This window comes from Stomoxys calcitrans, chromosome 1 (assembly GCF_963082655.1).
Source record: "Stomoxys calcitrans chromosome 1, idStoCalc2.1, whole genome shotgun sequence".
Taxonomy (NCBI): domain Eukaryota; kingdom Metazoa; phylum Arthropoda; class Insecta; order Diptera; family Muscidae; genus Stomoxys; species Stomoxys calcitrans.
Window position 1 is genome coordinate 9,089,989 of NC_081552.1, and position 25,928 is coordinate 9,115,916.

A 25,928-nucleotide genomic window follows, 5' to 3' on the forward strand; every position below is an offset into this window, starting at 1 on the left:
GTTCCTGGTATGTGTCTTTTTTGCTGTTGCTTTTTTCTTGTTTCATTCTTCTTTCCTTTGTTTTCATCAAAAATGTTTGCTCTCGGATTTGAATTCATCCATGGGAGTGACTGTCATCACACTGCATGATAGACATATTTAGTTACAGCTGTGTTCAAAATAATAGGAGTGCTAACAACTCATATTTTTACAAATCAAATTTTGTGGTATATCAAAATCTAAATTAAGTGATGCTCTGAGGTTATTTAGAAGGGTATCTAATGCGAAAAGTGGAAAATAAAAAATAAATGTTATATTATAAAATTATACATAAATTAGCATTTAAGAACCTTAGATGCCCACTACGGATTCGAAAAATTGACTTCGATATACACAAACCGCAAAAGATTCGATTTCGAACGGTTGTTGTTTATACGTTTATTATACAATTGGTCTACATCCACAAACAGGCTTTAAATAAAGAGTAGGATACTTTGATCTAATGATTGCAAATGCGTCATTATATAAAAACAAGTAAAAGCGTGCTAAGTTCGGCCGGGACGAATCTTATATACCCTCCACCATGGAACGCATTTCTAGAGTTCTTTTTCCAGTATCTCTCTTTAGGCAAACAAAGGATAAAAGAAAAGAATTGGAGTTATATCAAGTTATGGTCCGATTTGGACCATTATTGAATTGAATGTAAGATACCATAAAAGAATTCATTGTGTAAAATTTAGCCAAATCGAATTAAAATTTGCACCCTTTAGGGGATCAAGAAGTAAAATAGGGAGATCGGTTTATAGGGAAGGTATATCAGGCTATATTGAAGGTCATGGGAGAAGCCGTTGTACAAAATTTCAGCCAAATCGGAAAATAATTGCGCCCTCAAAAGGATGAAGAAGTCAAAATCGCAGATCGGTGTATATGGCAGCTTTATCAAGTTATGGACCGTTTTGAACCATATTTGCCACAGTTGTTGAAATTCATAATGAAACACGTGTTGCAAAATTTCAGCTAAATCAGATAACAATTGCGCCCTCTATTGGCTCAAGAAGTCAAGATCCCAGATCAGTTTTTAGGGAAAGTCTATCAGGTTATGGACCGATTTCAACATGTTAAACATTTCAGCTTATTCGGATAAAAATTACGCCCTCTAGAAGCTTAAGAAGTCAAGACCCTACATCGGTTTATATTGACAATCCCAACCGACCTACTTTAATAAGAAGTATTGATGAAAAATTTCAAGCGTCAACCTTTACTCCTTCGAAAGTTAGACTGATTTTAACCGTACTTGACACAACTGTGACAGTCACAACTGTGTCAAGTACTATATCATGTTCTTGACCGATTCGAACCGTACTTGGCACAGTTGTTGTACAAAATTTCAGCCAAATCGGATGAAAATTGAGAAAATTCCAGTGGTTCAAGAAGTCAAATCAGGAGATCGGTTTATATGGGAGCTATATCAGGTTCTTGACCGATTTGGACCGTACTTGATACAGTTGTTGGAAGTCATTACAGAACACTACATACCAAATTTCATTTGCAATCCCCAACGACCTACATCAACATAAAGAATCTATACAAAATTTTAAGCGGCTAGCTCAACGCGTTCGACAACTATCGTGATTTCGACAGACGGACATGGCTAGTTCAAATCAGAGTTTCGCGACGATCAAGAATATATATACATTACTAGCTGACCCGGGTCCGCTCCGCTGCGCCTTCTTTTACTTTAAATGGAACAAAAGTTTCCTTGGAAAATTTATTTTCGAAGATCTTTTAGTGAAATACCATGCTAAATTGACAAAGAGTTGTAATGTACTCCATTCTTAAAATACTTCATTTCAGCCCGATATTCTCATGATATCTGATTTAGTGGTGTTTTCGGGGGAGAGGTGGTCCGCCAGATACTTGGCCCTGAAAAAAGATCAGCATCGTGCTCTGGCTTAAGAGGAGTCTACAGGATGAGGCGTCCCCCAAACACATGGCCCCAAAATAGGTTATCAAATTCGTTTTATAATCTCAAAAACCTTTCATTTGAGCCACATATTGGCATGGTCGAAAAATTTTTTCCCTTTGGGGGTGTTTTGGGAAAGGAGTGATGCCCTATATACATGGTCCTAAATTTGCATATCAAATTCGTATTCTACTCCCAAATCCCTTTGTTAAAGCCCCATATTGCGAAAGGGGTAGACCCCCAGAAAATTGGTCCCGAAAATGGGTATCAATTCTTGCTCTACCACCCAATACCTTTCATTTGAGCTCCACATCGACATAGTCGGTAAATATGTCCGATTTAGGGGTGTTTTGGGGATTGGGGTGGTCCCCCAAACACTAAGCCCGGAAAATATATCAGCAATGTGCTCTATTCTCATATATCTAAATAACATTTATTTAAACCCCATATTGCCATTGGCCTCAAAATTGGATATCAAATTCGTTTTCTAATCTCATTTAAACTCCTTATTGCAAAAGTCTGCAAATATATCCGCTTTGGGGTATTGGCCCTAAAAACTATAAATATTTAGTTCCACTCTCTTTCATACCAAAATTGTCTTGGTGAGCAAATACGTCCTATTTGGGGGTTGTTATGGTGGTGGGCCGTCCGCTAGACAGTTGGTCCCTAATGTTGATATCAGATCCGTGGTCTACTCTCACTTACCTTTAATTTGAGCCCCATATTTCCATAGTCGGCAAACATGACCGGCTTGGGGGGTGTTTTGGGGGATAGGCGGCCACTCACTGAGTTGGTCTTGAAAATATATATCGGATTCGTGTTCCACTCTAAAACCCTCTTATTTGAGCCTCATATTGCAATAGTCAGCAAATACTTACTATTTGAGTGGTGTTGTGGGGGTGGGGTGGCCCCATAGACACTTTTCCCGAATATTGATATCAAAGTTGGGCTTTACTCCCAAAGACCTTTCATTTGAGCCCCATATTGCTATGGTCGTAAATTTTTACCCTTTGGGGGATGGTTTTGGTGAGAGCTGGCCCCCCAAACACTTGGTCCCATATTTGGATATCAGATTCTAATTCTACATTCAAATACATTTTATTTAAGCCCCATATTCCCATGGTCAGAAAATAAGTCCAGTTTGGGGGGTGTTTTGGGGATGGGGTGGACACCCAGAAACGTGGTCCCACATTTGGATATCAGATTTGTATTCTACTCGCAAATACCTTTAATTTGAGTCCCATATTTCCATGGTCGGTAAATATGTCCAATTTAGGGGTGTTTTGTGGGCTTGGGGTGGTCCCCGTAGCACTTGGTTCGACAATTGCATATCAGATACGTTTTCTTATCCTAAATACCTTTCATTTGAGTCCCATCTTGTCGTGATTGGTCTAAATATATGTTTGGTCGGTTTTAGGGTGGGGCAGTCCCCCTAGGTACCCCATCCGAAATTTGGATACCAAATTTGTATTTTTAGGGTACTATATGAGAGCACACAAAATTTCCCATATCCGAGACCTGGCGTTTTTGAAAATTAAGGTAAGTGGGAGGGTCCGCCCCCCCTTCGGATATCAAAAAATGTAATACCCTATTTTCACCACGGGTCATTATGCATCATTTGTGAAAATTTCAAGAAAATCGGTTCAGCCGTTTCTGAGTCTTTAAGGAACACACAAACATACAAACAAACAAACCTACAAACAAACACAAATTGATTTTTATATATAAGATGGGGTCCTAGATCAATATTTCGAGGTGTAATAAACGGAATGGCTAGATTAGTATACCCCCATCCTATGAAGTGTTTTGTTCTTACTTCTAATAACTGCGCTTAGTATGGTTTAAATCGGTTTATAACGTGATATAGCTCCCATATAATCCGATCTTGGATCTTGAGTTCGTGAGACTCTAGAAGGCGAAATTATTGTATTATCCCATTTGGCTGAAATTTTGCATGAAGTGTTTTGGTTTGACCATCAACAACTGCGCCATGTATGGCTCAAATCGGTTCACAACCATATATAAGTCCAATATAAAACGATCTCGCGATTATACTTCTTGAGCCTCTAGAGGAAGCAATTCTTACCCGATTTGAGATTTTGCACAACGACTTCTTGTATGACCTTTAACATACGTGCTAAATATGGCTGGAATCGGTCCTTAAGCTGATGTAGTTTCCATATAAACAAATCTCCCGATTTTATTTCTTAAGCCACTATAGGGCGCAATACTAATGCGACTTGGCTCAAATTCTGCACAATGAATTCCACTTTGGTCTCTAACAGCAAACCAAGTATGGCCCCGGTTCATAACTTGGTATAGTTTCAACATAGCAGTTCTTATCCGTTTTCCTTTGTTTGTCTATTAAGAGATATCGGAAAAGAACTTGACAAATGCGATCCATGGTGGAGGGTTCATAAGATTCCGCCCGGCACGCTTTAACTTGTTATTAATTAATTTTCAACTTCTGTGCCATTTGCTTTCAAAGTATTGGGTTAAGTATTAATACTCCTATTATTTTGAAATGCGAAATTTGGGTAAAAAATTTATTAAATGAAACATTTTAAGTTATTGTAGCTTTTATTAAATAGTTTATTGTTAAAAACTCTGATAATTGATTAGTTTTTAATCTTTCGTAAAAAGGTTTTTAATAAAAAAATTATTTTTATGAAAAAATTTAATTTTGATTTTTAGACTCCTATTATTTTGAACACAACTGTATATATCGACATGACATTCTTTCCTTTAAAGCAACTATTGGAACCCTGTCAGCATTGTGTGCACATGATTGGTACGAATGTGTTTGTGTTAAATGATGGAAATATTTTCTATTTGACAAAGTGTTTACACATAACTGTTATAGATTTTCTTTTTTTTTGTAGTCAAGTGTATGGAATTGAATGGCATCTGAAAAAAATGCTCAAAGTGCCCACTTCATTGCATTAATTTATAAATTGAAATACAAATATAAGCTACAGACATCTTATTTGTTTTAAGATATATCGGAAAATCTTTTGTTGTTCCCTTACTAAAAAAATGCAAATTTCCCAATGAACATTCCACTAAGCAACAGGGGCAAACTTCTCAAATATCAATGAGTGCCGACCGATTCAGGTATTAAGCTCAACGATAAGAGGTCTTCTTTTTATAGCCGAGTCTGAACGGCTTGGCGCAGTGCGACACCTCTTTGAGGAGAAGTGATTACATGGTTGCCATAAAAATGTGTACATGGTAGCCATAACAATCAGTAACACAAATGTCGCCAGCATTAGCAGAGGAAAAACGCCGCTGAAAATTTTGTGTGGTGTTCTCGCCAGGATTCGAACTCAATGCCAAAACAGAAAGAGCGCGTTAAATTTTGCTTTTAAGTGCGTTGAAAAATGCAACTCTGCAAACAAATACCACAAAAGCAAAGAGTAAAAGTTAAACAAATTTTAACTTTAACGTCTTAAAAAACTACTTCACATATGACAACACAGAATGACGCTCGATTTCAGTCGTAAAACGTTGACAATTTTTTTTGCATAGTTTCATTTTTCAACGCAACGCTCAAAAACAAAGCTCATTTTGTTTTGGCCTTTAGGCTTTGAGCGTCATAGGCGGACATGCTAACCTCTGCGCTACGGTGGCCTTCCCCAACTTAAACTGCCTACATTTCAGTTTTATCTTTATCCAACATAAGGCTGATACTATGTTCGTTTTTCGCGTTGAAAATCAATATTTTTTTCAATTACTCTCTTTAGATAATAGATTTTGAAGCAAAAACACTTGCTGATTTCAATCGGACAGGTTTTTGTTCATATCTTAATGTCATTTCTGAGAAATTATTTTCTCAGAGCAATATATGCATAAAAAATAGTTTAGAAATCTGAAATTTAAGTCCCTAACTCTTACATGCTTTCGAACTGTTAGGAAAGAATGGTCTTTGTCAAAAGCACCCATTCAAGTTCCACACATTTAAAATTATACAAAATGGCTAACGGAAAACGAAGAAACGAATGGCAACTCTTACAGATGTTATTAACAGACAGTGTTAGTTAGAGATTCTGCTGTAGTAATTGCATAGACAAAGAAAAGGTATATACTTTGAAATTCAAAATGTTAATAAAATAATTCAAAAGTTCTTCCTGCGCACATTTCTACATTTCTCCCATCTGTTAGAGCTTTTTGGAACATATTGTTATCAGTCTATAGATTTCCTTTGTCTATGGTAATTGTGTGGGAACAACTTTGCTCTTTTCGAAGATTTTGCGCAATGACATTTTCTTTTCTTTTTTTGAAATGTGAGGAATTTTCTTCCTATTGTATATGAACCTAGACCTTTTTGAGAGTATTTCTAACAGCGATTAAAATTTTTAGATAAATCCATCTACACTCATAGAAAAAGGTGTGAAGTTCAGCTATTACAGCAGTAGTTCTGAAATTTCAGAACAGCAGGCTTACTGCTGACAAGTCTGTTGTTTTCTGATAATGACTGCTTATGAAGGGGATGTTAGAAGAAACAAGTAAAAGCGTAAAAGCTGCTAAAAATGTATACAAAATAAATTTAGTTGAAGGGCATAATTTTATTCTACATAACAAACTTCTTTCAAACCAGCAAAAATGAAAGCTTCTTAATTTCAGCCAAATCGCGGCTTGTAAGGACTCAAGAAGTCAAATCGGGAGATCGGTTTATATGGGAGCTATATCAGGTTATATACTTATTTGGACCGTATTTGGTACAGTTGTTGAAAGTCGTAACAGAGCACGGCATGCTAAATCGGACAATAATTGCGGCTTATATTGGCTCAAGAAGTCAAATCGGGAATTTGGTATATAGGGGCACTATATCAGGTTAAATGCCGATCCGGACCATACTTACCACAGTTGTTGGAAATTATAACAGAACACCACATGCAAAATTTCAGCCTAATCGGACAAATCGACCGCTATCGTGATTTCGACAGACGGACGGACATGGCTAGATCGAATCAGAATATCGAGACGATCCAGAATAAATACTCTTTATGCGGTCGCAGATCAATATTTCGAGGTGTTCCAAACGGAATGACTAGATTAGTATACCTCTATCCTATGCATCCTATGGTGGTGGGTATAAAAAAGAACACATATGTAAATATGTGCCTCAGTGGATGTTTATAATCACTTTCCGTAATGTTTTTCTTTCCATAATGTTTTTTCTTTAAATTTAGATACAAAAGACATGTGCACATTAGTGGAGCGATAACAAAAAATGCGAGCTAGCCCAGCCACATTTCGAAATGTATACCAATGGATGGATCAGGTAGCTTCTTTACAGCAAGTAATATTCCACAAATTAAACCCATCTCAACAAAGTTTTAAAAAAAAAATTCTAAAGAGCGGCTAAAGTAATCAAAACAAGTAACAGACAACCATAAAAAGTAGCATACATTTTTTTTTCAGCAGACTTGTGTACTTGTGTTAAAACAACAGATTTTGTTAGTTGGAATAGCAGTGAAAAATATTTGCTAATACAGCAGCCCTATGTTTGCAGAAACAGCAGTGATGTCTGCTTTCCTATTTTCAGCAGACAAAAACTTTTGTTTAAGCAAACATTTTTGATGTTTTGAATAACAAATTTGGTTGACTAAAATGACTGAACATTATAAAGAATTTCATTGCAGCGTCAATCTGCCCATTACAAGGAGCCATTAATAGGAAATCTTTAATGTCAACATATATTTTTAATTTTTCACCATGTATTTAGATAATTTAGTGTGTATTATGAATTTCAATCTTTAAAATATTTTTTCGCTATGTTGAAATAGGTACATTCATATTTGAAAAAGTAAAAAGCATAAAGTAAATTGTAAACATAGGTATAACGTTGGTGTAACTACTACAACAACAGGTGCAAGGTGCACATAAAAAACAAATTACGTTTACTTCATTGTTGAGAAGCCGAGAGAAAAGAACAAATTTCAAGAGATGTAATGCGAATAAAAAGAGAGCAACAATTCTCATAAAAACCCCCACAGCTTTACACACTGCTAAAATATGGGTTAAAAGGCCCAACAAAAAACACACACCCCCCGTTTTCATTCATATAGGGAGCCACATAATAAACCAGCAATGCTGGTGTATCTTTCGTCTGTTGGTTGAGGCAGCGCAGACAAAAACACAGACTCAAAAATATACAAAGTGCTCGAAACGCCTCATTCCACTCTTGGCCAGACAGGGAGAAAGACGTTTAAAGATTGTGATCTTGTGTATGGTATATGAAAAAAGAAAATAAATGCATAAAAAACCACTCTCCCAATAACAAGTTTTAATTGAACAAGAACAAGCCGAAAACAATAATAAAACATAGCAGTGGTAACAAATTCAGACAAGTAAACGTGCACATGTGAGAGCCGCCACACCAAGAGGCCACAGTTAGTCAGTTTGGAGCAGTAGCCAAACCAGAAGAAAAGAGAGTGTGTGTGCGGTGCATGGACGGAGGAAATGGTGTTCGCATAACAAGAAAGAAACAAACAGCTTATTTGGCCAGGTTTAGTTTCAGTCCAATAAGACGTGGCGTTAGATGTATAACAAATGCTCAGAGGAACAAAACAAAATAAGCGCTTACATGAAAAGGGGCTAAAAGGAAAATCTATTTTTATTCACCATCTTTCAAAAAGAAGAAGCTCCGTAAACGAATCGAAACAATAACTATTAATATTAAAAGAAATGCCTACGAATATTGCATCGAAACAAAAAAAAAATTAAAGTGAAAGTGTGAACTTGCAAAGCAAAGATGTGAATCATAAGGTAGAAAAAATACACTAACAACAAAAACAGTATACAAGACAAACACCATTGACAGCGAAGCGGTAAACAACATCATCTTATTAATTCTTTTTGTTTAAAAATATCGGCTTTTTGTTACACTGCTGCGCTATTTTTTTTAAAGAAAGTTTAATCTAATTCCATTTTTATGCATATTGGCCTAAAATTATGCTGTCTTCCAAGACTATGGTGGTGCAGAGGCGAAAAAAGAAAACTTTTAAACCAAAGTTCGACAATGAACGAGATCAGCTAATAAATTCTGCCGGCGCTGGCGCTACAAACGATAGACTTCAACCGGACAGAGAAAGCAACAAGCACCACAGTTGTGACAATCTACAGCCGGCCACTATAGCGGCACTCAATATTATACAGACCAGGGCACACAACTTATGCAATGGTAATCTAAAAACTCCAGTTATCGACTGTTGCCGTGATGTCAATTGTTATTTAAACGCAACCGTTTGCCACCCCTATTCGAGAGAAACCTGCGAAACTATAATTCCTACAACGACTTCGAAGGAGCTAAACAGTTCCCGTTCTGTATCTAGTTCTAGGTTATTTCTTACTCCTACCGGAGATGACAGAGAACGAAGTACCAGCAGAGAGAAATCTTCCGAAACAAGTGGGACAAGAAAAAGCGCATCCCCAGCACCGACAACAACAACAACCAAAGCAGCACTTAGGTCTATTCAAAATGCAGATGCCCATAAAAATCCCACAGACTATGAGGAAAGTTATATGCTTAAGATACATTTGGATCTTTTTGCTTGGCTTTTATTTGCACTGGCATTCGTAACTCGTTTCTACAGACTTTCCTATCCGCGCAATGTGGTCTTCGATGAATTGCACTATGGCAAATCTGTGGCGCACTACATGCGTAATCAGTTCTTTTTTGACACCCATCCACCGCTGGGTAAACAACTAATAGCCGCTGTGGCTGAATCAGTAGGCTATGATGGCAACTATACAGCCGCCCATGTGGGCTCGCCATATGAACAAACGTTTCCCTTATTTTGGATGCGTTTAATACCCGCTTTTTGTGGTAGCTTGCTTCCCAGCGCTGTGTACTTTCTCCTCAAAGAAATTGGCATATCCCGACGCACTTCACTATTGGGTGGCCTTTTAGTGGTCTTCGACAATTCTATGTTGATTCAGGCGCGCTTAATTCTAATGGAATCAATGCTGTTGCTATTCTGCACATTAGGCCTGTACTTTCTGTTAAAGTTTCATAAGTCCAAATTCCTGCATATCTCTTGGCTCTTAAATGGATTGGCTTCATCGGCTCTGCTGACGTTTGCGTTTAGCGTTAAATATGTGGGATTTTTCACCTACTGTTTGGCAGTCTATTTAATTGTAAAATATTTGTGGGATCTTCTGTACGATGGCACAAAATCAGGTAGGTACAAGAAATGTTGGCATTTAAAAGTAAGTGGATCTTCAAAGAAGCTGAGAAAAAAACACAAAATCACAAATAAAAACTCTTAGTTACTTTAACAACGTAGTTCAACACTATTATTTAATGCTTATTTAGCCTATGTTTGTGCCCCTTTTTTCTCTTTTTAGATTTCCACATTGTTCTTCAAACTATTGCACAATTCATAATATTCTGCATACTTCCGATTGTAATATATCTGAGCATCTTCTATATACATTTAAACACCCTCTACAAGGCTGGACCTCATGATGTAGTTTTGACCAGTGCTTTTCAAGCATCCTTAGAAGGCGGCTTGGCTTCCATAACAAAAAATCAACCGTTAAAAGTTGCTCATGGTTCTCAAATAACATTAAGACACACCCACGGTCATATGTGTTGGTTGCACTCTCATGCCCATGTCTATCCCATCCGCTATCCAGATGGTCGTGGCTCATCCCATCAGCAACAAGTGACATGCTATCCCTTCAAAGATGTTAATAATTGGTGGATAGTCAAGAAGCCCAAATATGATGACATTGTTGTGGGAGAAAAGCCAGAATATATACGCCACGGTGATATTATACAGCTGGTGCATGGCATAACTAGCAGGGCTTTAAACACACATGATGTGGCTGCACCTCTAACGCCCAATTGTCAGGAAGTTTCGTGCTACATTGACTATGGTATTAATATGAAGAGTGAATTGCTGTGGAAAGTGGATATTACTAACAGAGATAAGGTTTGATAATACCGGCACTTTATTATTCATAAGTTATTAAAATATTTTTCTTTTTTTTTTGTTTTCATTTAGGAAGGCTCAATTTGGAAAACTATAAAGTCAGAGGTGCGTTTAATTCATGTATCCACCGGAGCAGCATTGAAATATTCAAGTCGCATGTTGCCAGGATGGGGTTTCCGTCAACATGAAGTTGTTTCCGACAGAGAAACTGGCGGAAAAGATGTTATCTGGAACGTAGAAGAACATCGCTATACAAAGGGTAAGACGGTTGAACTGATATCTTACTAAAAGAAAAGAAGCTACAAAAGGCGCTCTGAGGCCACTTTATATAGAGGATATCAAGGAACGTATTTGTTGACGGTTCAATTTTGAGTTAGACAATAGCAACAATCAGCTGTGTAGATCGATAAATAGATATTTACACAACTCTCCACTGAAGTATCCCACAGTGATTGCAACCTGAAAATCTCAACTGAAAAGTCATCGACCATCAGACCCTTCACTTCCTGAATGAGAGAAGTAGACATCAAAGTTGATAGACAAAGAATTCTAACGACAAACCAGCCTAAGATTTTAGGTATCACCTTCGACATTCTTTTCTCTGCGTCAGCCCATAGAACTGCAATCTGTTATAAAGCAAGAACCATAAACAAAGTTCACTCGCTATTCGGCAATACTTTGGGCATGAACCACAAACCTTTTTGCCACCAATAAAAAATTAGATTGGAGTAATGTGCAAGATGCAGTAGGGAAACATGCAGACCGGTTAAAATTTCAAAAACAAAAGTACCGACCGGCCTGAATCTTCTTGGGCCCCTGGAAGGCGCAATTTTTATTCGATTTGGCTGAAATTTTGCATAGCATTCTGTTATGACCTCAAACAACTGTATCAAGTACTGTTCAATTGGTCTATAACCTGGTATAGCCTAAATTTTGCACATGGTGTTCTCTTATGACCTCCAATAGCTGTGTTAAGTGCAGTCTAAATCAGTCTATTACCCGGTATAGCTCCCATATAAACCGATCTCCCGATTTGACTTCTTGAGCCCCTGGAAGACTCAATTTTCATCCGATTTGACTTCTAACAACTGTGTCTAGTACGCTCCAAATCGGTCTACGACCTGATATAGATCCCATATAAACCGGTTTCTCTATTATTCTTGTTCGGTTCCTAGAAGCTTTAATTTTGTTGGTTTGACAGAAGTTTGGCATGTAGAATAAAATGATGCCATTCAACTAAATCTAGTTTGTATAAATTTTTAGCAGAATCCATGGTGATGAGTTCCCAAGATTCCGGCCAGCCGAATTTAGCTTGCTTTTAAGTGTATGTTGTATCGGTAAATGCGTATATTATGGTGTCTTCATCGGATATGCCTCTCTATTGTTGGATATTCTTCAGCCATGATATTTCTCTTCTACCTTTGGTGCGATTAACCACCATCTCGCTGCGTATATTATGGTGTCTTCATCGGATATGCCTCTCTATTGTTGGATATTCTTCAGCCATGATATTTCTCTTCTACCTTTGGTGCGATTAACCACCATTTTTCCTTTAAGGATTTGCTGTAGCAATTTATATTTGTTGATTCCCAATATGTGCCCCAAGTACGATGTTTGTCACCTTTTAATATTCGACATCAGTTCTCTGCTAGTGTTGATCCTTCGTAGTTGTTGTTGTTATTGTTGTTTTTAAGGAAGGAATCCATCGGGTCAATCTGGTACGAACAACCGGCTGCCATGGGATTGATCCTTCGTGGTACTCATCGTTGGTAACTTGGTCCGTCCATGGTATTTTTAGCGTTTTGCGTCATATCCACATTACAAATGCTTCTAATTAACGTTCATCATTGGCCTTTATTTTCCAAACTTCTATTCCATATAATAGCACGAACCATACATAACATTTTATAAAGCGAGTTTTTGTTTTTACTGTTATATGTTGTTGTAGTCTATCGTGCAGTTAAACAGGTGACGTGTGGTCCTAGGTCACAATCGGGACACACATCCTGCACGTCGGAATAAATCCTTGCTCTGTAGGAGTTTAGGTGGCTGCATCTGCTGGATCGTAATTGAGCCAGAACCACTCTGGTCAAACATATGGGAGATGGTCGTTCTTCAAGGACCATATTCACCCGGTAGCTATTCACCGCATATGCTACCGTGTTTACATGAATGTTGTCTAGACCCGCTTGATATGCCGCTTGATCTATTTAGATGTTCTCTATTGTAGCGCTGAACCTAACGCTCTTGATCGTGTAGATCCGCCTGTTACATCATGGCTGGTGAGCACTTCGAAGGTTTTGAGAAAAGCGCTCCCTCCCATTTCTATTCTGGTTTTAATCTCTTTTAAAATGTTCCATTTATCCGTGATAACTACTCTCAAAAAAAAACTTAAAACTTTTACCTCGCTCAATTTCAATATCAGATAATTTAAGTGTAATGTAATGGGGTATTCTTCATACAATAATTGGCAATCATAAATTTTGTCTTTTTATACCCTCCACCGAAGGATGGGGGTATATTCATTTTGTTATTCCGTTTGCAACACATCGAAATATCCATTTCCGACCCTATAAAGTATATATATTCTTTATCATCGTAAAAACCAAATTTACAGTCTGCAAAACTATTTTTTAAACATATTGATATCATATGTTTTGCGTCCTGAAACGCGTTTTAAGTTGAGAGTTAGTTAACTTCCTCCGTCAGATGCGTCCGTGCATTTGCTGTGTAACTCGCACAATACAAACCAACCTATTTTAATTTATTCTGACATGCACGCTAAGTACGCATAAGTGCCGCGCGAGGTATGTAACTCAAGTTTATTATCCGATTTTGCTGAAATTTGGGACACTGATTTTTTTAGGCCACTCGTTCAATCTTCAATTTGGCCCAGATCGGTCCAGATTTGGATATAGCTGCATATAGACCGATCTCTCGTTTTAAAGTCTTGGCCCCATAAAAGACGCATTTATAATCCGATTTCTCTCAAATTTGACACAGTTAGGCTTTTCGACATCCGTGTCGTATATGGTTCAGATCGGTATATAGTTGGCTATAGCACCGAAAAGACCAATATGTTGCACTACAAAATTGAACAATGACTTGTATTTATTAGACCACTCAATGTCCGTGCCGAATTTGGTCCAAATCGGACCATATTCCGATGTAGCTGCTATGAGGGCATAAATTTAGCATTTTTCACCGGATTATGACGAAAGTGGTTTACATATATACCCAAGGTGGTGGGCATTCAAAGTTCTGACCTGCCGAATTAAACGCTTTTTTCTTGTTTATGTTGGTTTCATTTCATTTCATTTTTTCATTTATTAACCAAATATGTAATATAAAGCCAATAAGGTTTCTAGTCCATGTGATTCGCTTACGCATATAGGTTTTGTCATCAGATTTTTAATACCAGCTATGCCACCAATTAAAAGTGGGGTGTCATCAGCATTTCTGATATATTAAAATCCCATTTAATTTGATTCCCGTTTTTTCAATATTCTTCAAATATTTTTTCGAAGTATACGTTAGAAAGTAATGGAGAAAGGATGCAGCCTTGTCCCACTCCTTTGGATATAAGAATATCATCTGTCATATCCCCTTCGACATCAATTCTTACTGTCTGGTTCTTGTATGAGCTTTTTATGCAGCGTAGTTCCTTCCCGTTGATTCCTATAGAGTATCAATTCCATGGCAGCCGGTTGTACGTACCGGATTGACCCGATGGAGTTCTTCATCGGCAAGGGCTGCCGCCTCAGCCACTGCGGCTATGAGACTTAAGGCGATGGGAGAATGCAGCTCATACCATCGCGGTATAATGGAGGCGGCGATAGGAAACCTGGAAGAAAGGGAAGAGGTTTCCGATCAGATACCTGAGATGAACCTTGAAGTCGAGTGCGAGGCACTGCTGCCATCAGCACAGTCTTGGATTAACGGAACCCTAGTATTGCCTTCTGGAAGATCATGTTACAGGGATGGATCAAAGCTAGAGGACAGAGTGGGCCTCGGGGTTTACTGAGATCTGTTTTAGACTGCCTGACCATAATAGGGTGCTGCAGGCGGAGATCCGGGCGATCACGGAATGCGTGAAGTGGTGTGGTGCTAACGCGAGGAAGTCGAGTATGAACATCTTTACCGTCAGTAAAATTGCCATAAGGACAATAACAACCAGGACGGTAAATTCACGAACAGTCTTGCAGAGTAAGAAGGAGATTAATTGAGGATGGCAAAATCCGCATCGTTTGGGTGCAGGGCCATAACGGAGTAAGGGGAAATGAAAGAGCTGACGATTTGGTGGTGAAGGCGAGAGGACTGCCGTCATAAACTTGGTTAATCCGAAGCCTTTCGGATCGACGCAGTCCGAGTTAAGGGAGTGGGCGACGAATGCGCATGCAACATTGTGGAACAGCGAAACGGTCGGTAGGACGGCAAAAAAATATGGGGGGATCCAGATCGTGAGAAGAAAGCAAGAAGGAGGTCAGTCTAGCTGTGGGTATCATAACGGGACACATAGGACTACGAGCTCATTTATGTAAAATCAGTGCGGCAAGTGATAGCATGTGTAGGGCATGTGGGGAAGATGATGAGACGTTGGAGCATTTCATTTGTCATTGCCCGGCTTTCGGGTCTAACAGATACCGCCACTTAGGTGGAGACACAATACCAGACATGAACCAACTTAGGCGAGTGGTATTATACAATTAAGGGTTTTCTAAGTAGCACGGAATTCCTATCTGAAAATTTTCTTTTTAGAGGTAACTTTATGGTTTTTAAAGCGCACAACAAACCGATTACTGGTTTAGGTGCTTGTCCATAGTGACATGGGGCGGATTCATATCTGCACCCTATTTTCAACCCATTTGAGTTTTTGTGTCCTTACAGCCGCATTTTTTGTCCGATTTGGCTGAAATTTTCCATTTTCCGGTGTTCTGTTACCATTTCCAACAAATGTTCCAAATACGGTCCAAATCAGTCTATAACATGATATAGCTCCCATGTAAACCGGCTCTCGATCATCGTTGTTCTGTTGCTAGAAGCTTTAATTTTTGCTGGTTTGACAGTTTCAATTAAAAAATTAATTGGATTATGTGACTTCATGATTGAATCCGATTTTTATGTTTTTTCTTCTATGTACAGGCTGAAGAAGTCAAGATCCGAGATCGGTTTATATGGCAGCTATATCAAAACATGGACCGATATGGCCCATTTACAATCCTTTAAAACCGACATACACTAATAGGAAGTATTTGTGCATTCAAGTGCCTAGCTTTGCTCCTTTGACAGACGGACGATTATAGCATTTTAGCTAGAATTTAATGATTACTAAAACTTTGTTCTCTACTTTTTGTACATGGTAAACGTATGTACGATGTCGAAGAATATTAAATTATTGCTCTTATAACAGTTTCCTTCCCTTTTCTTTGTCTTTCTATTGTAGATTCTGATCGAGCAGAACGTGAAAGAACCATGATGAATGCCGAGATGATACCGACTGGACCAACTCAATTATCATTTATGCAAAAATTCTTGGAACTACAATTTAAAATGATTTCCATCGGTGGTCAAGTCCAAAGTCATATGTACAGCTCAAATCCATTGGAGTGGCCCTTACTAAGTCGTGGCATTGCATATTGGGTCTCATCTGAATCAAATGCTCAAATTCATTTGCTTGGCAACATAGTCATTTGGTATACCTGCACTTTATCAATTTTTATATATATTGCTATATTCACATTCTACCTACTTCGTCGACGTCGTCTCTGTTATGACATTGACGAAGAGGAGTGGACACGTTTATTACATGTTGGCCACACATTTTTTATGGGATATCTGCTACACTTCTTACCGTTTTTCTTTACGGATAGTGCTCTATTTTTACACCACTATATGCCGGCCTTCCTGTACAAAGTGCAATTATTTTGCTTTACTGTTGACCATATTGATTATTTGATCAGGCGTTTCTGTGTACCTTCATTGTGGATGGTGAGATCATATCGATTGGCTGTTATGGCCTGGTGCGTAGCAGTCATAGGTGTATATATACGTTTTTTACCCATAAGTTATGGAACAACAAAATTATCGATAGAAGAAATTTTGGCCCTAAGATGGAAAGATACTTGGGACTTTGTTGTACACAGGGCAGTAGGAACACGTACTGTAATATAAGTTTATTATAAGTTTATAATATCAATTTTTGGCGAATTTCTTTGGAACAAACGAAAACAAAATCATGTACATTAATTAGAGTTTGTATGCATGTATATTGTACAATTACTATAGCTAGAAATAATTTATTGATAACGTGTAGCGATATAAACAATAATAGTTGTTTGAAGATTTTTGTAATATAAAGAAAAATATGTACATGCTTAAAAATTATTAATTCGAATTTTTTACGAGAAGTTTTTTAAAACGTACTATTAATAATAAATGACCTGCGAAATCCTTAAAAAAGTAAAATTGTTTTCTTTAAAGATTAGCATTTAGATTAATGGTACGAAGAGTACTCCAAACTTAATGGTACGGTACGAGGAGTACTCCAAGTATGAGGAGTACTCCAAGCTACACGTATGGGCTGCCGGCTGCCAAGCCCATGGCAGCCGGTTGTACGCACCGGATTGACCCGATGGAATCCTCATCGGCAAGGGCTGCCGCCTCAGTGTACGTGTTCGTCTTTTTTCGTCATGGGAGAGGCACATCCCGGAGTGCCTTCTCCGCACGCTTCTGGTCCGTGCCGGGATTGAAAACAACCCCGGACCCTGGTTCTGTTCGGTTTGCCATCGGTCGGTGTCGGTGAGGTGTAACAGGTGCATGGAGTGGGTACATTTCCGTTCTTGCCTGGCCTAACTTCACTACGGGAGTATAGTCATACTGGCTATGTCGCAAGGTTCTGTGCGAACATAGCCAGCAGTGGGTCACAAGCGTCGCCGTCGTCGCCTTCGGCGTCCTCGTCGTCGGACTATGTGACCCCCCCCCCCCCCCCCCCCCCCCGACCTCTCCCGTACGGCAATTTATGCAACAACAGCATCCTAGCCCTACTATTACCATGCCAGTGCCGGGAAGTGTATCGTTCTTGCAGTTAAACTGCAACGGACTGCGTGGCAAGATCGATGAGATCGTATCGGTCGCAGCGATCCAGGAGACAAAGCTGACCAACACCTGCAGCTTGCACAGTTGTCACGGTTACAATGTGCTACGTAAGGATCGCTCAAGGAATAGAGGTGGGGGATTGGCCTTCGTTATACACCATCCCGTGCAGTATAGACCTATCTCGCCTGCGCTTGACGCTAGTGACCCATACATGGAATGTATGAGGGTAGCAGTCAGGTCTGGTACTGCCGAGATAGAGATATACAACGTGGCCAGGCTTACAACCCCGACATAAGGGGGTTGCTATCTGGCCATAATCGTCTGGTTCTGGGGGATTTTAATGCGCATCACACGTCATGGCATTCTCCCCTAGGTGACGACCAGCGTGGCATAGCTTTGGCAGAGCAGATAGATAGCTCCACGTTTTGCACGGTGAATGAGGATGCCCCCACTAGAATTACGAGGAGGTGCAGCAGCTCGCCAGACATCTCAATTGCATCCCCTGATCTCCTGAGTGACGTCTCCTGGCAAGCCGCCATCTATTTGGGGTCAGACCACCTCCCCATAATTCTCACCATCGACCGACCACCCGACTTCATAACCTCTGAGAGCCGGACGTTCATCAATTATAAGAAGGCCGATTGGACTGGCTTCAGAGAGTATACCAAGAGGAATTTCCGAGACATCAACGCAGCAGCCGCTCGCTTTATACCAGGCGGTGGAATACCCCAAGTGCGACCCAATTTGCCGGCGCAAGCAGTGGTACTCGCAGACGAGCGTGATGGGATTCATGCTATGGACCCCGCTAACCCCAGATTCAGCGAGCTAAATCTGGAAATAAACAGGGTAGTCAACGAACATAAGCGAAATTTGTGGCTGGAACACTTGGAGCAATGTAACTTAGGCATCGGTGCAGGCAAACTGTGGGCCACTGTAAAGTCTCTCTCGAACCCCGGTAGACGGGACGACAGGACCTCAGTCACTTTTGGCGAGATAACCGTGACTGATCCGAAGAGATGCGCCAGGTTGTTCAACCGTCAATTTATTGTGCATCCCGAGAGAGACAGGGCAAGGAGGAGAGCCATTCGCCGTATTCGTGGTCTCCGAGCCGTAAACAGCCACCACAATTTACCGTGGGCGAAGTTACGAATGTCATCCGTGGCGCCAAATCTTCCAAGGCGTTGGGCCCCGACGGAATCTCTACATTGATGCTGAAGAATCTGGATTCACTTGGAGTTGAGTACCTTACCACTGTCCTCAACCTGTCATTGAACACTCTTATAGTTCCCGATGTCTGGAAAATGGACAGAGTGATCCCTCTAATGAAGCCTGGAAAAGACCCGAGTTTGGGGGAGTCGTACAGACCGATCTCCCTTCTCTCACCAGTGGCAAAGACGCTTGAGGCATTACTCCTCCCGAGCCTCGTAGGAGAATTTCCATTCGCCGAGCATCAACATGGATTTCGGAGACTGCACAGCACAACAACAGCTTTGCATGCCATCACCACACACATTTGCCGTGGCTTCAATCAACCCAGGCCATGTGATAGGACGGTCCTCGTGGCACTGGACCTATCGAAGGCATTCGACACGGTCAGCCATGCCAAATTATTTAAGGACATCGCCAACACGTCCCTCCAGCCAGGCCTGAAACGATGGGTCGCGAATTATCTGTGTGGTCGCCAGTCATTTGTGGAATTTAGGGATAAGAAGTCGAAACACCGTAGAGTGAAACGGGGAGTTCCCCAAGGTGGGGTGATATCTCCGGCTCTGTTTAACCTCTACCTATCCTCCATCCCACCCCCTCCAGACGGCATAGAGATCGTATCAAATGCGGACGATTGTACGATCATGGCATCAGGCCCCCCACCCATTGATGACATCTGCGATAGGTTGAACGTCTACCTCAACGAGCGTGCTTCATATTTCGCTTGGAGAACGACCGGCACCCATTGCACCCGAAGAAATCGACCTCCTCCCGGCAAACCAGAGTGGTTCTGGCTCAATTGCGTTCCGGCAGATGCAGCCGCCTCAATTCCCACAGAACTAGGATTGTTGCCGACGTGCAAGATGTATATCCCGATTGTAACCAGGGACCGCACGATACACGTCACCTGTTTAACTGCCCGGCCAGGCCCATTCGACTCAGACCCAGATCCCTGTGGACGCACCCCATCTTAGTCGCAAAGTTCCTGGGTCTTGACACTCAACAGAATCAAGCAGACAAAAGATAGAACACAATAAACTGCTACAACAACAGCAAGACCTTAAATATTTGCAACGTCAAGAAACGCAAAATATTAGGACTCCTTTCCGATTTGCCTCACTTACATATGTAACTCAAAACCATAGTAAATAGAAAAAATTGGGGGTTCGGCTATAAACAGGAAGCGTTGTTGTTTTAGCAGTGTGTTGTAACGTCTCATTATAAAGCTTAAACTTTAATCGAAATGATTTCAATTGATTTGAAACTTGAAGCCATCCGCACCCGTTGATATGGAAGAAGTCTTCACACTCTTCCTTTATGGTTTATTCTTAGGAGTTTATCGGATACTTAAATCCATTAAAGGTTTCTTTAGCCAGTCGCACCCATTAATATGGGAGAAGTCTCCCCGCTCTTTCTTAATGGTTTATTTGTACGAGTTTATCGGATATTAAAATCCACTAAACCCGGTTTATACCCTTTGCTCGCCAATTTTAATTCGATGACAACTAAAAATACTACATACATACATTCATTCCGTATACCGTTTTTATTGGTACCTTTTGGTCATTATTATACTTAATTGAGCGATTAAAATTCAAAAATAGAAAGCAAAACCTCGCTGCACATAGCTTAACCCAATATCGGAGTCCGGTGGAATGTCGTTGAGCAGTTTCAAATATTTTTGAGAAGTCCAAAATGTTGAATTCTGTAATAAAAAATTAAATTAAATGATAGAACGCTGGAACAACTTCAATCTCTTCATTGGCATACCTCTTCAATTTCTTTTTCCAAACCTGACATTCTGTAGTATACACATAAGGCATGCGACCTTTTTTGATTTTGCAAGAATATAGTCAAACCATTTAGAAGGGACTTGTCCAAGTTGAGGCAATAACACAGATCTAGATGTTTAAGAACTGGACAAAGGTGCAACATTTCAAGAACCGTAACGGCGTGTAATTTTTCCGAGTGTCTAAGACACAACATTTCTAAGTGAGGAAAACAACAGTTTTCATATTCATCGGCAGTAAATTCGTAATTAGACAACGCCAAAAGTCTTAAATTTTCTGGATTAAGAAGACGAAAATCTTTAAACCATGTAGAGCTTACGGGTAAGAAGTGAAAATCAACAGCTAAACCCAGAATATGACTTCCCTTCTCGCGCAGTATATGATAATATTCCTCGGTCTCGTAAATCATATAATCATGGGTGTCCACATTCTCTATTTGGGACACATCAATTTCCTGATCCAGCAGCACTTTTAGCTGTTTAAGATGCGGCATTTTTAGAACATAATCGAGGCCTGGTTTTAAGGTGTTTAAATTCAATTTTAACACCTCCAATTTTGTACATTTTAAAATAGCTGAGCTCAATTTCAATTGACTGCACTCATAATTTCTTATGTCCAGTACACGCAGATTCTTTAGATTTAAGAGAACATCTCTAAATGCATTTTCATCCATTTCAATTGATTTAGTTTGTTCATCGTACAAATGAAGCTCTTCCAAGTTATGAAACTTTGTTAAATTTCTCCCCGATATTGGTACAGTTATTTGGAGGTATTTCAGATTAGGCACTAGTCTGCTTAATGACTCAATGTCATCATCGTTTGGATAGCATTCCGTAACATCATCATGGAATTCGCATTTTTCCACCGCAGGTAGACTTTCGATGCCGCATTCCTCCATTTCTTTTAGAAATACATTTAAACAGTCATCGATAATCAAGAGAGTGTCGAATTCGGTACGCAAAGCTCTGAGGTAATGGCCAAAATCGTCGTAATTTTGCAATATTGTGGGCAACATATTGAAGGCCAAGACTCTGTGATGCGATTGTCTTTTCCAAAGATTTTGTATGACAGATTGAAAACGTTGACAACATTTGGATATTTGTATTTGAGTGGGTAAATCTTGGATACGTTCGAATATGCATTCCAGACAATCGTCATTTAAATCATAAATAGTAGTCACATCTTCACCATTTTCTAAAAGTACATACATATCAATTTACTAATTTGGCCACTATTGAGGGTGGTAACAAACCTCTGTTTCCTCGCTCACAGTCCACCATATCCATTAATTTATTTTTATTTCAGTTGAAATAGAGGATTTTGTGATAAACGCAAAATATCGAACAGCTGATGGCATAAAAATAAAAATATTTTGGCATTCATCCCGCTGTCTGCTTTTTGACCAGTGTTCCCCTATTTGCGTCTGCTTTAACACTCCAATCTAGGCAAATTTATACAAGGTAAAGTCATTAGCTCAACAACGAAATCAACTATACAACCCTGTGGTAATGGTGGTGCAGATTCCCGCTAGGCTGTCAAATTTCTTTACACGTCCTAATTGACATTCTATTTTTTTTTTGCATTATCATATAAAGCAGCCACAAGATCAAAAGACTTATCATTATAAACGTCTAAAATATAAATTCAAACGATAAAAATGTGAAAAAGGAACACAATGTACAAAAATTCAAACAAAGCTTTTGTCGTTCTAGTGGGATTTACATCATGACATAATTACCAGGTAGTGTAACGTAAACAGCTGAGTACAATTTTTTCTCGCGAAATGCATTATCTGTAAACGAGTTTTGGTTGTGTGTGTGTATAATAGTTAAGAACTATTACACACATGGCATTTTATTTAGTGTGGTACAAATCCGACGTTTATATTTTTACTGTAATAAATAAATGGAAATAAATTTGATATTCTAGATGTACTGCCTGACCTAGAAATCAAATCTACACCCCAAGTAAGCACAAACCAACCGGCAAGTGCTCACGATGCAGACAAAAGCTCCGGGCCAAACAAAAGATCTTGGTGTCCACCAATATTTTTGTACAACGTGAACATTAAAGAGCTGGTGGATGACTTGCGTTCATAAATTCCTGACTCGTCGTTTCGATGTTAATGAGTTGGAGTCCCTTGTTAATTCTGTTGACTTTACTGGAATGTTTTTCTCCTCAGATGTTGAGGTACAACACGACATCATTATGAATGGCATTAATACTATCCATTCTGCTTTTCCCAGAAAAGTTGCAATGGCCCATAAGACTAGTCGTCACGATTGGCTAAACTCTCGGGAGGTTCGTTAACACCAGTCTCCGTCTGGTTCGGCTCATAGAGCATATATCCGTGAAGTCCGGAGAACTGGAGGATATTCTGCAAGGTGCGCAACCGAACGAAGACTGTTAAAAGAAGAATGAAGCGTAATGCACACAGTGCTATGTTTGATTGATGTGTGGATCCTAAATCTCTTTGGAGCATCATAAGAAATAATGGTTTGATCCACTCGGAAACTTTTCGTACAGAATCATCTACTACCCTGGATATGAATTTACTAAATGCCTTATTTATTAGCCAGTTGGATATAGTCGATGAATCGGGAGATTTTTTGAGGTCTATACCCTCTGATGGGGCCTTCTCAAATGTGAAGTCAAATGCTACGGGTTACGATGGCTATCCATTGAAATTCTTCAGGATGTTATTTCCCTATATATCTGCCAATTTTCTTCACTTCGTAAATACGATAATAATGACCTCCACATTTCCGAAGGAGTGGAAAAAGGCTGAAGTCGTTCCTATAAAGAAAAAATTTGACCCTTTAAATTCGGATAGCTATAGGCCGATATCTATTTTGCCTGTATTATCAAAGGAAATCGAGTATGTACTGAAGAAACAACTCGAGGGCTACTTAGAGGAGAGGAGACTTTTGAGTGATATTCAGTGTGGCTTCCGAAGTCATAGGAGCTCTTCAATGTTGCTTTTTGGAATAACCGACTGCATAAGAAATAATTTTTCAAGTTAGAAAATCAGCGCCCTTTTCCCATTGGACTTAGAGAGGGCATTTGATAGGATCGATTACCCTATACCCATTCGTAGGCTTCATATAGTGTACTCGAAAAAATCTTACCTTATCTTACCTTCCACAAGTAAGAGTGTGAGATTAATCAATATATTAATGGGAATGGAGTGGTTTCAGATGTTCTCCTTGTTAAGAGTGGTTTGCCCCAAGGGTCTGTCCTTGGGCCAATATTGTTTATCATGTTTTTGAATGATTTATTTGATGACTTGAGGGACTGGTGTACACCCTTTTCTTATGCGGATGATGTACATTTGCTTTTTACTGGAGATATTTACAACACGGATGTATTGCAAGCCAAGCTTGATCATGCAATGAATCTATTAATAACGTGGATGGTGTCTAATAGATTGTTCATTAATCTATCGAAGACTAAAGCTATGTTGTTTTTCACACATAACTGCAGGGACTTACATTTGGTTTATAACAACCAAGTGAATGATTTCGTACGAAATATAAAATGTTTAGGAGTTAATATCGATGATAAATTATATTTTGATAGACATATAGACAATGTTCTTACACATACCCATCTTGCACTTCGTCGTCTTTATAACACTGACCTTTTTTTACCGCTTTCAATAAAGTACAAACTGGTTCATGCGTTAATTATGCCGCATATTCTTTACTGCCTTGAGGTTTTTTCAGATACTACCAAGCGCGACATAAAACTCAGTTGAATTTGTTTAGAAAGTAGTGTATGCTCACTGCTTTATCAATTTCCTGACCGATGAAAAATTCTTTTTAATTCTTTCTGCCACACTTTCAGATAGCGGCGCTTTTCCGTCTTGGTATTCCAGAATATGGGTATGTTCGTTGTGCACTCGTGTAAATGATTCATTAAAATCTTTTATCAATGAATCAATTTCACGGTTGTTTAAACATCCGTATGCTGAAGGCAGCAAAAGTTGTGTTGCTGCATCCAGATCATGCTGGAACCTGTTCCAGTTTGTATTACGATAAGAAGTGAAGATACGTGGTGATTTTAAAATTATTGAAGAATCCATTTTCGGATCTAACTTGATAGGAAAATTGTCAGAAAATGTTGGAAAAGAAGAAATTTTTAAATATGGGTGAGACCTATCGATAAGATTTGCACTGACGAGGAAATGATCCAGAAAAGATGGGCCATTTGGGTAAGATGGTGTTTGATCGCAAAGTCTGACGATATCCAATGCATTATCATCCAGCCAGTGTTACAGGAGTTTTTTTAGGGTTATCATGTAAATCTCCCCAGGATTGATTTCGGGAGTTCAAGTCCCCACCGAGAATAAAACCATGAAAATCTTTGCAATATTTAAGAATTCGGTCAAAATCAGTCAAAAAGCGATGAGATGGATATGCACAAGGGATGTGAAAAGAGCCGACTGTGTATTTCCTCTGTATATGGTTGTGCACTTTTATCTGTCATGCGAGCATTGAAAAGATTAGCGAATGATTTGCCTAGTGAAATGCTCGACATAGCTACTGCTCTGTTGACGTTGGGTCTGGCGCTTGTTCTCTCCTCTGCTGCGTTGGACAAATTTTTTATATGAGGGACAACCCCTATAATTTGCAGGATGACCAGTCTGTATATAGTTTGTACAAAAAGGCTCTGATGAATCTGATCGGTTGCGTTCACATTCACCCGTCCCATGTTTTTGGTTACACTTAACGCAGTTGTACGGTGAGTTACAGTTCTTGGCTAAGTGACCCCAACGCTGGCACCTTCGACACTGAATGTCACCGTCTGTTTTCTTTGGTCTTTCCCAAAGAATAAATTGATTTTGCAGACCATGAATTTGGCAACTTTTCTGGTTTTAGTGAAACAAGAAAAAGACCTGTGTCCACATTGTTTTTAATGGAAGTCGCAGTTTTAAATTTCATGACCTTTGAA

The 25,928-nt window shown here is 39.3% G+C and overlaps 2 protein-coding genes across 3 annotated transcripts; one reads left to right on the forward strand and one right to left on the reverse strand.

Annotated features, from left to right (window-relative positions):
• Positions 1-8,118: 8,118 nt before the first annotated feature.
• On the forward strand, positions 8,119-17,195 carry LOC106089788 (protein O-mannosyltransferase 1). 2 transcript variants are annotated; one of them, XM_013255774.2, is made up of 5 exons: positions 8,119-8,713; positions 8,915-10,127; positions 10,295-10,884; positions 10,957-11,143; positions 16,328-17,195. In XM_013255774.2, the coding sequence occupies exons 2-5, from the start codon at positions 8,918-8,920 to the stop codon at positions 17,053-17,055; spliced, it is 2,715 nt and encodes a 904-aa protein (XP_013111228.1). In that variant the 5' UTR covers positions 8,119-8,713; positions 8,915-8,917; the 3' UTR covers positions 17,056-17,195. The 2 variants fall into 2 exon arrangements, with proteins under 2 accessions (XP_013111228.1, XP_013111227.1); XM_013255773.2 differs by having other exon boundaries at positions 8,119-10,127.
• A 3,513-nt stretch (positions 17,196-20,708) lies between these two features.
• On the reverse strand, positions 20,709-22,605 carry LOC106089778 (uncharacterized). The gene is made up of 4 exons (XM_013255756.2): positions 22,475-22,605; positions 22,228-22,416; positions 20,956-22,169; positions 20,709-20,890 (listed from the first exon to the last, which is right to left on the reverse strand). The coding sequence occupies exons 2-4, from the start codon at positions 22,259-22,261 to the stop codon at positions 20,780-20,782; spliced, it is 1,359 nt and encodes a 452-aa protein (XP_013111210.2). The 5' UTR covers positions 22,262-22,416; positions 22,475-22,605; the 3' UTR covers positions 20,709-20,779.
• Between the last annotated feature and the right edge of the window lie 3,323 nt (positions 22,606-25,928).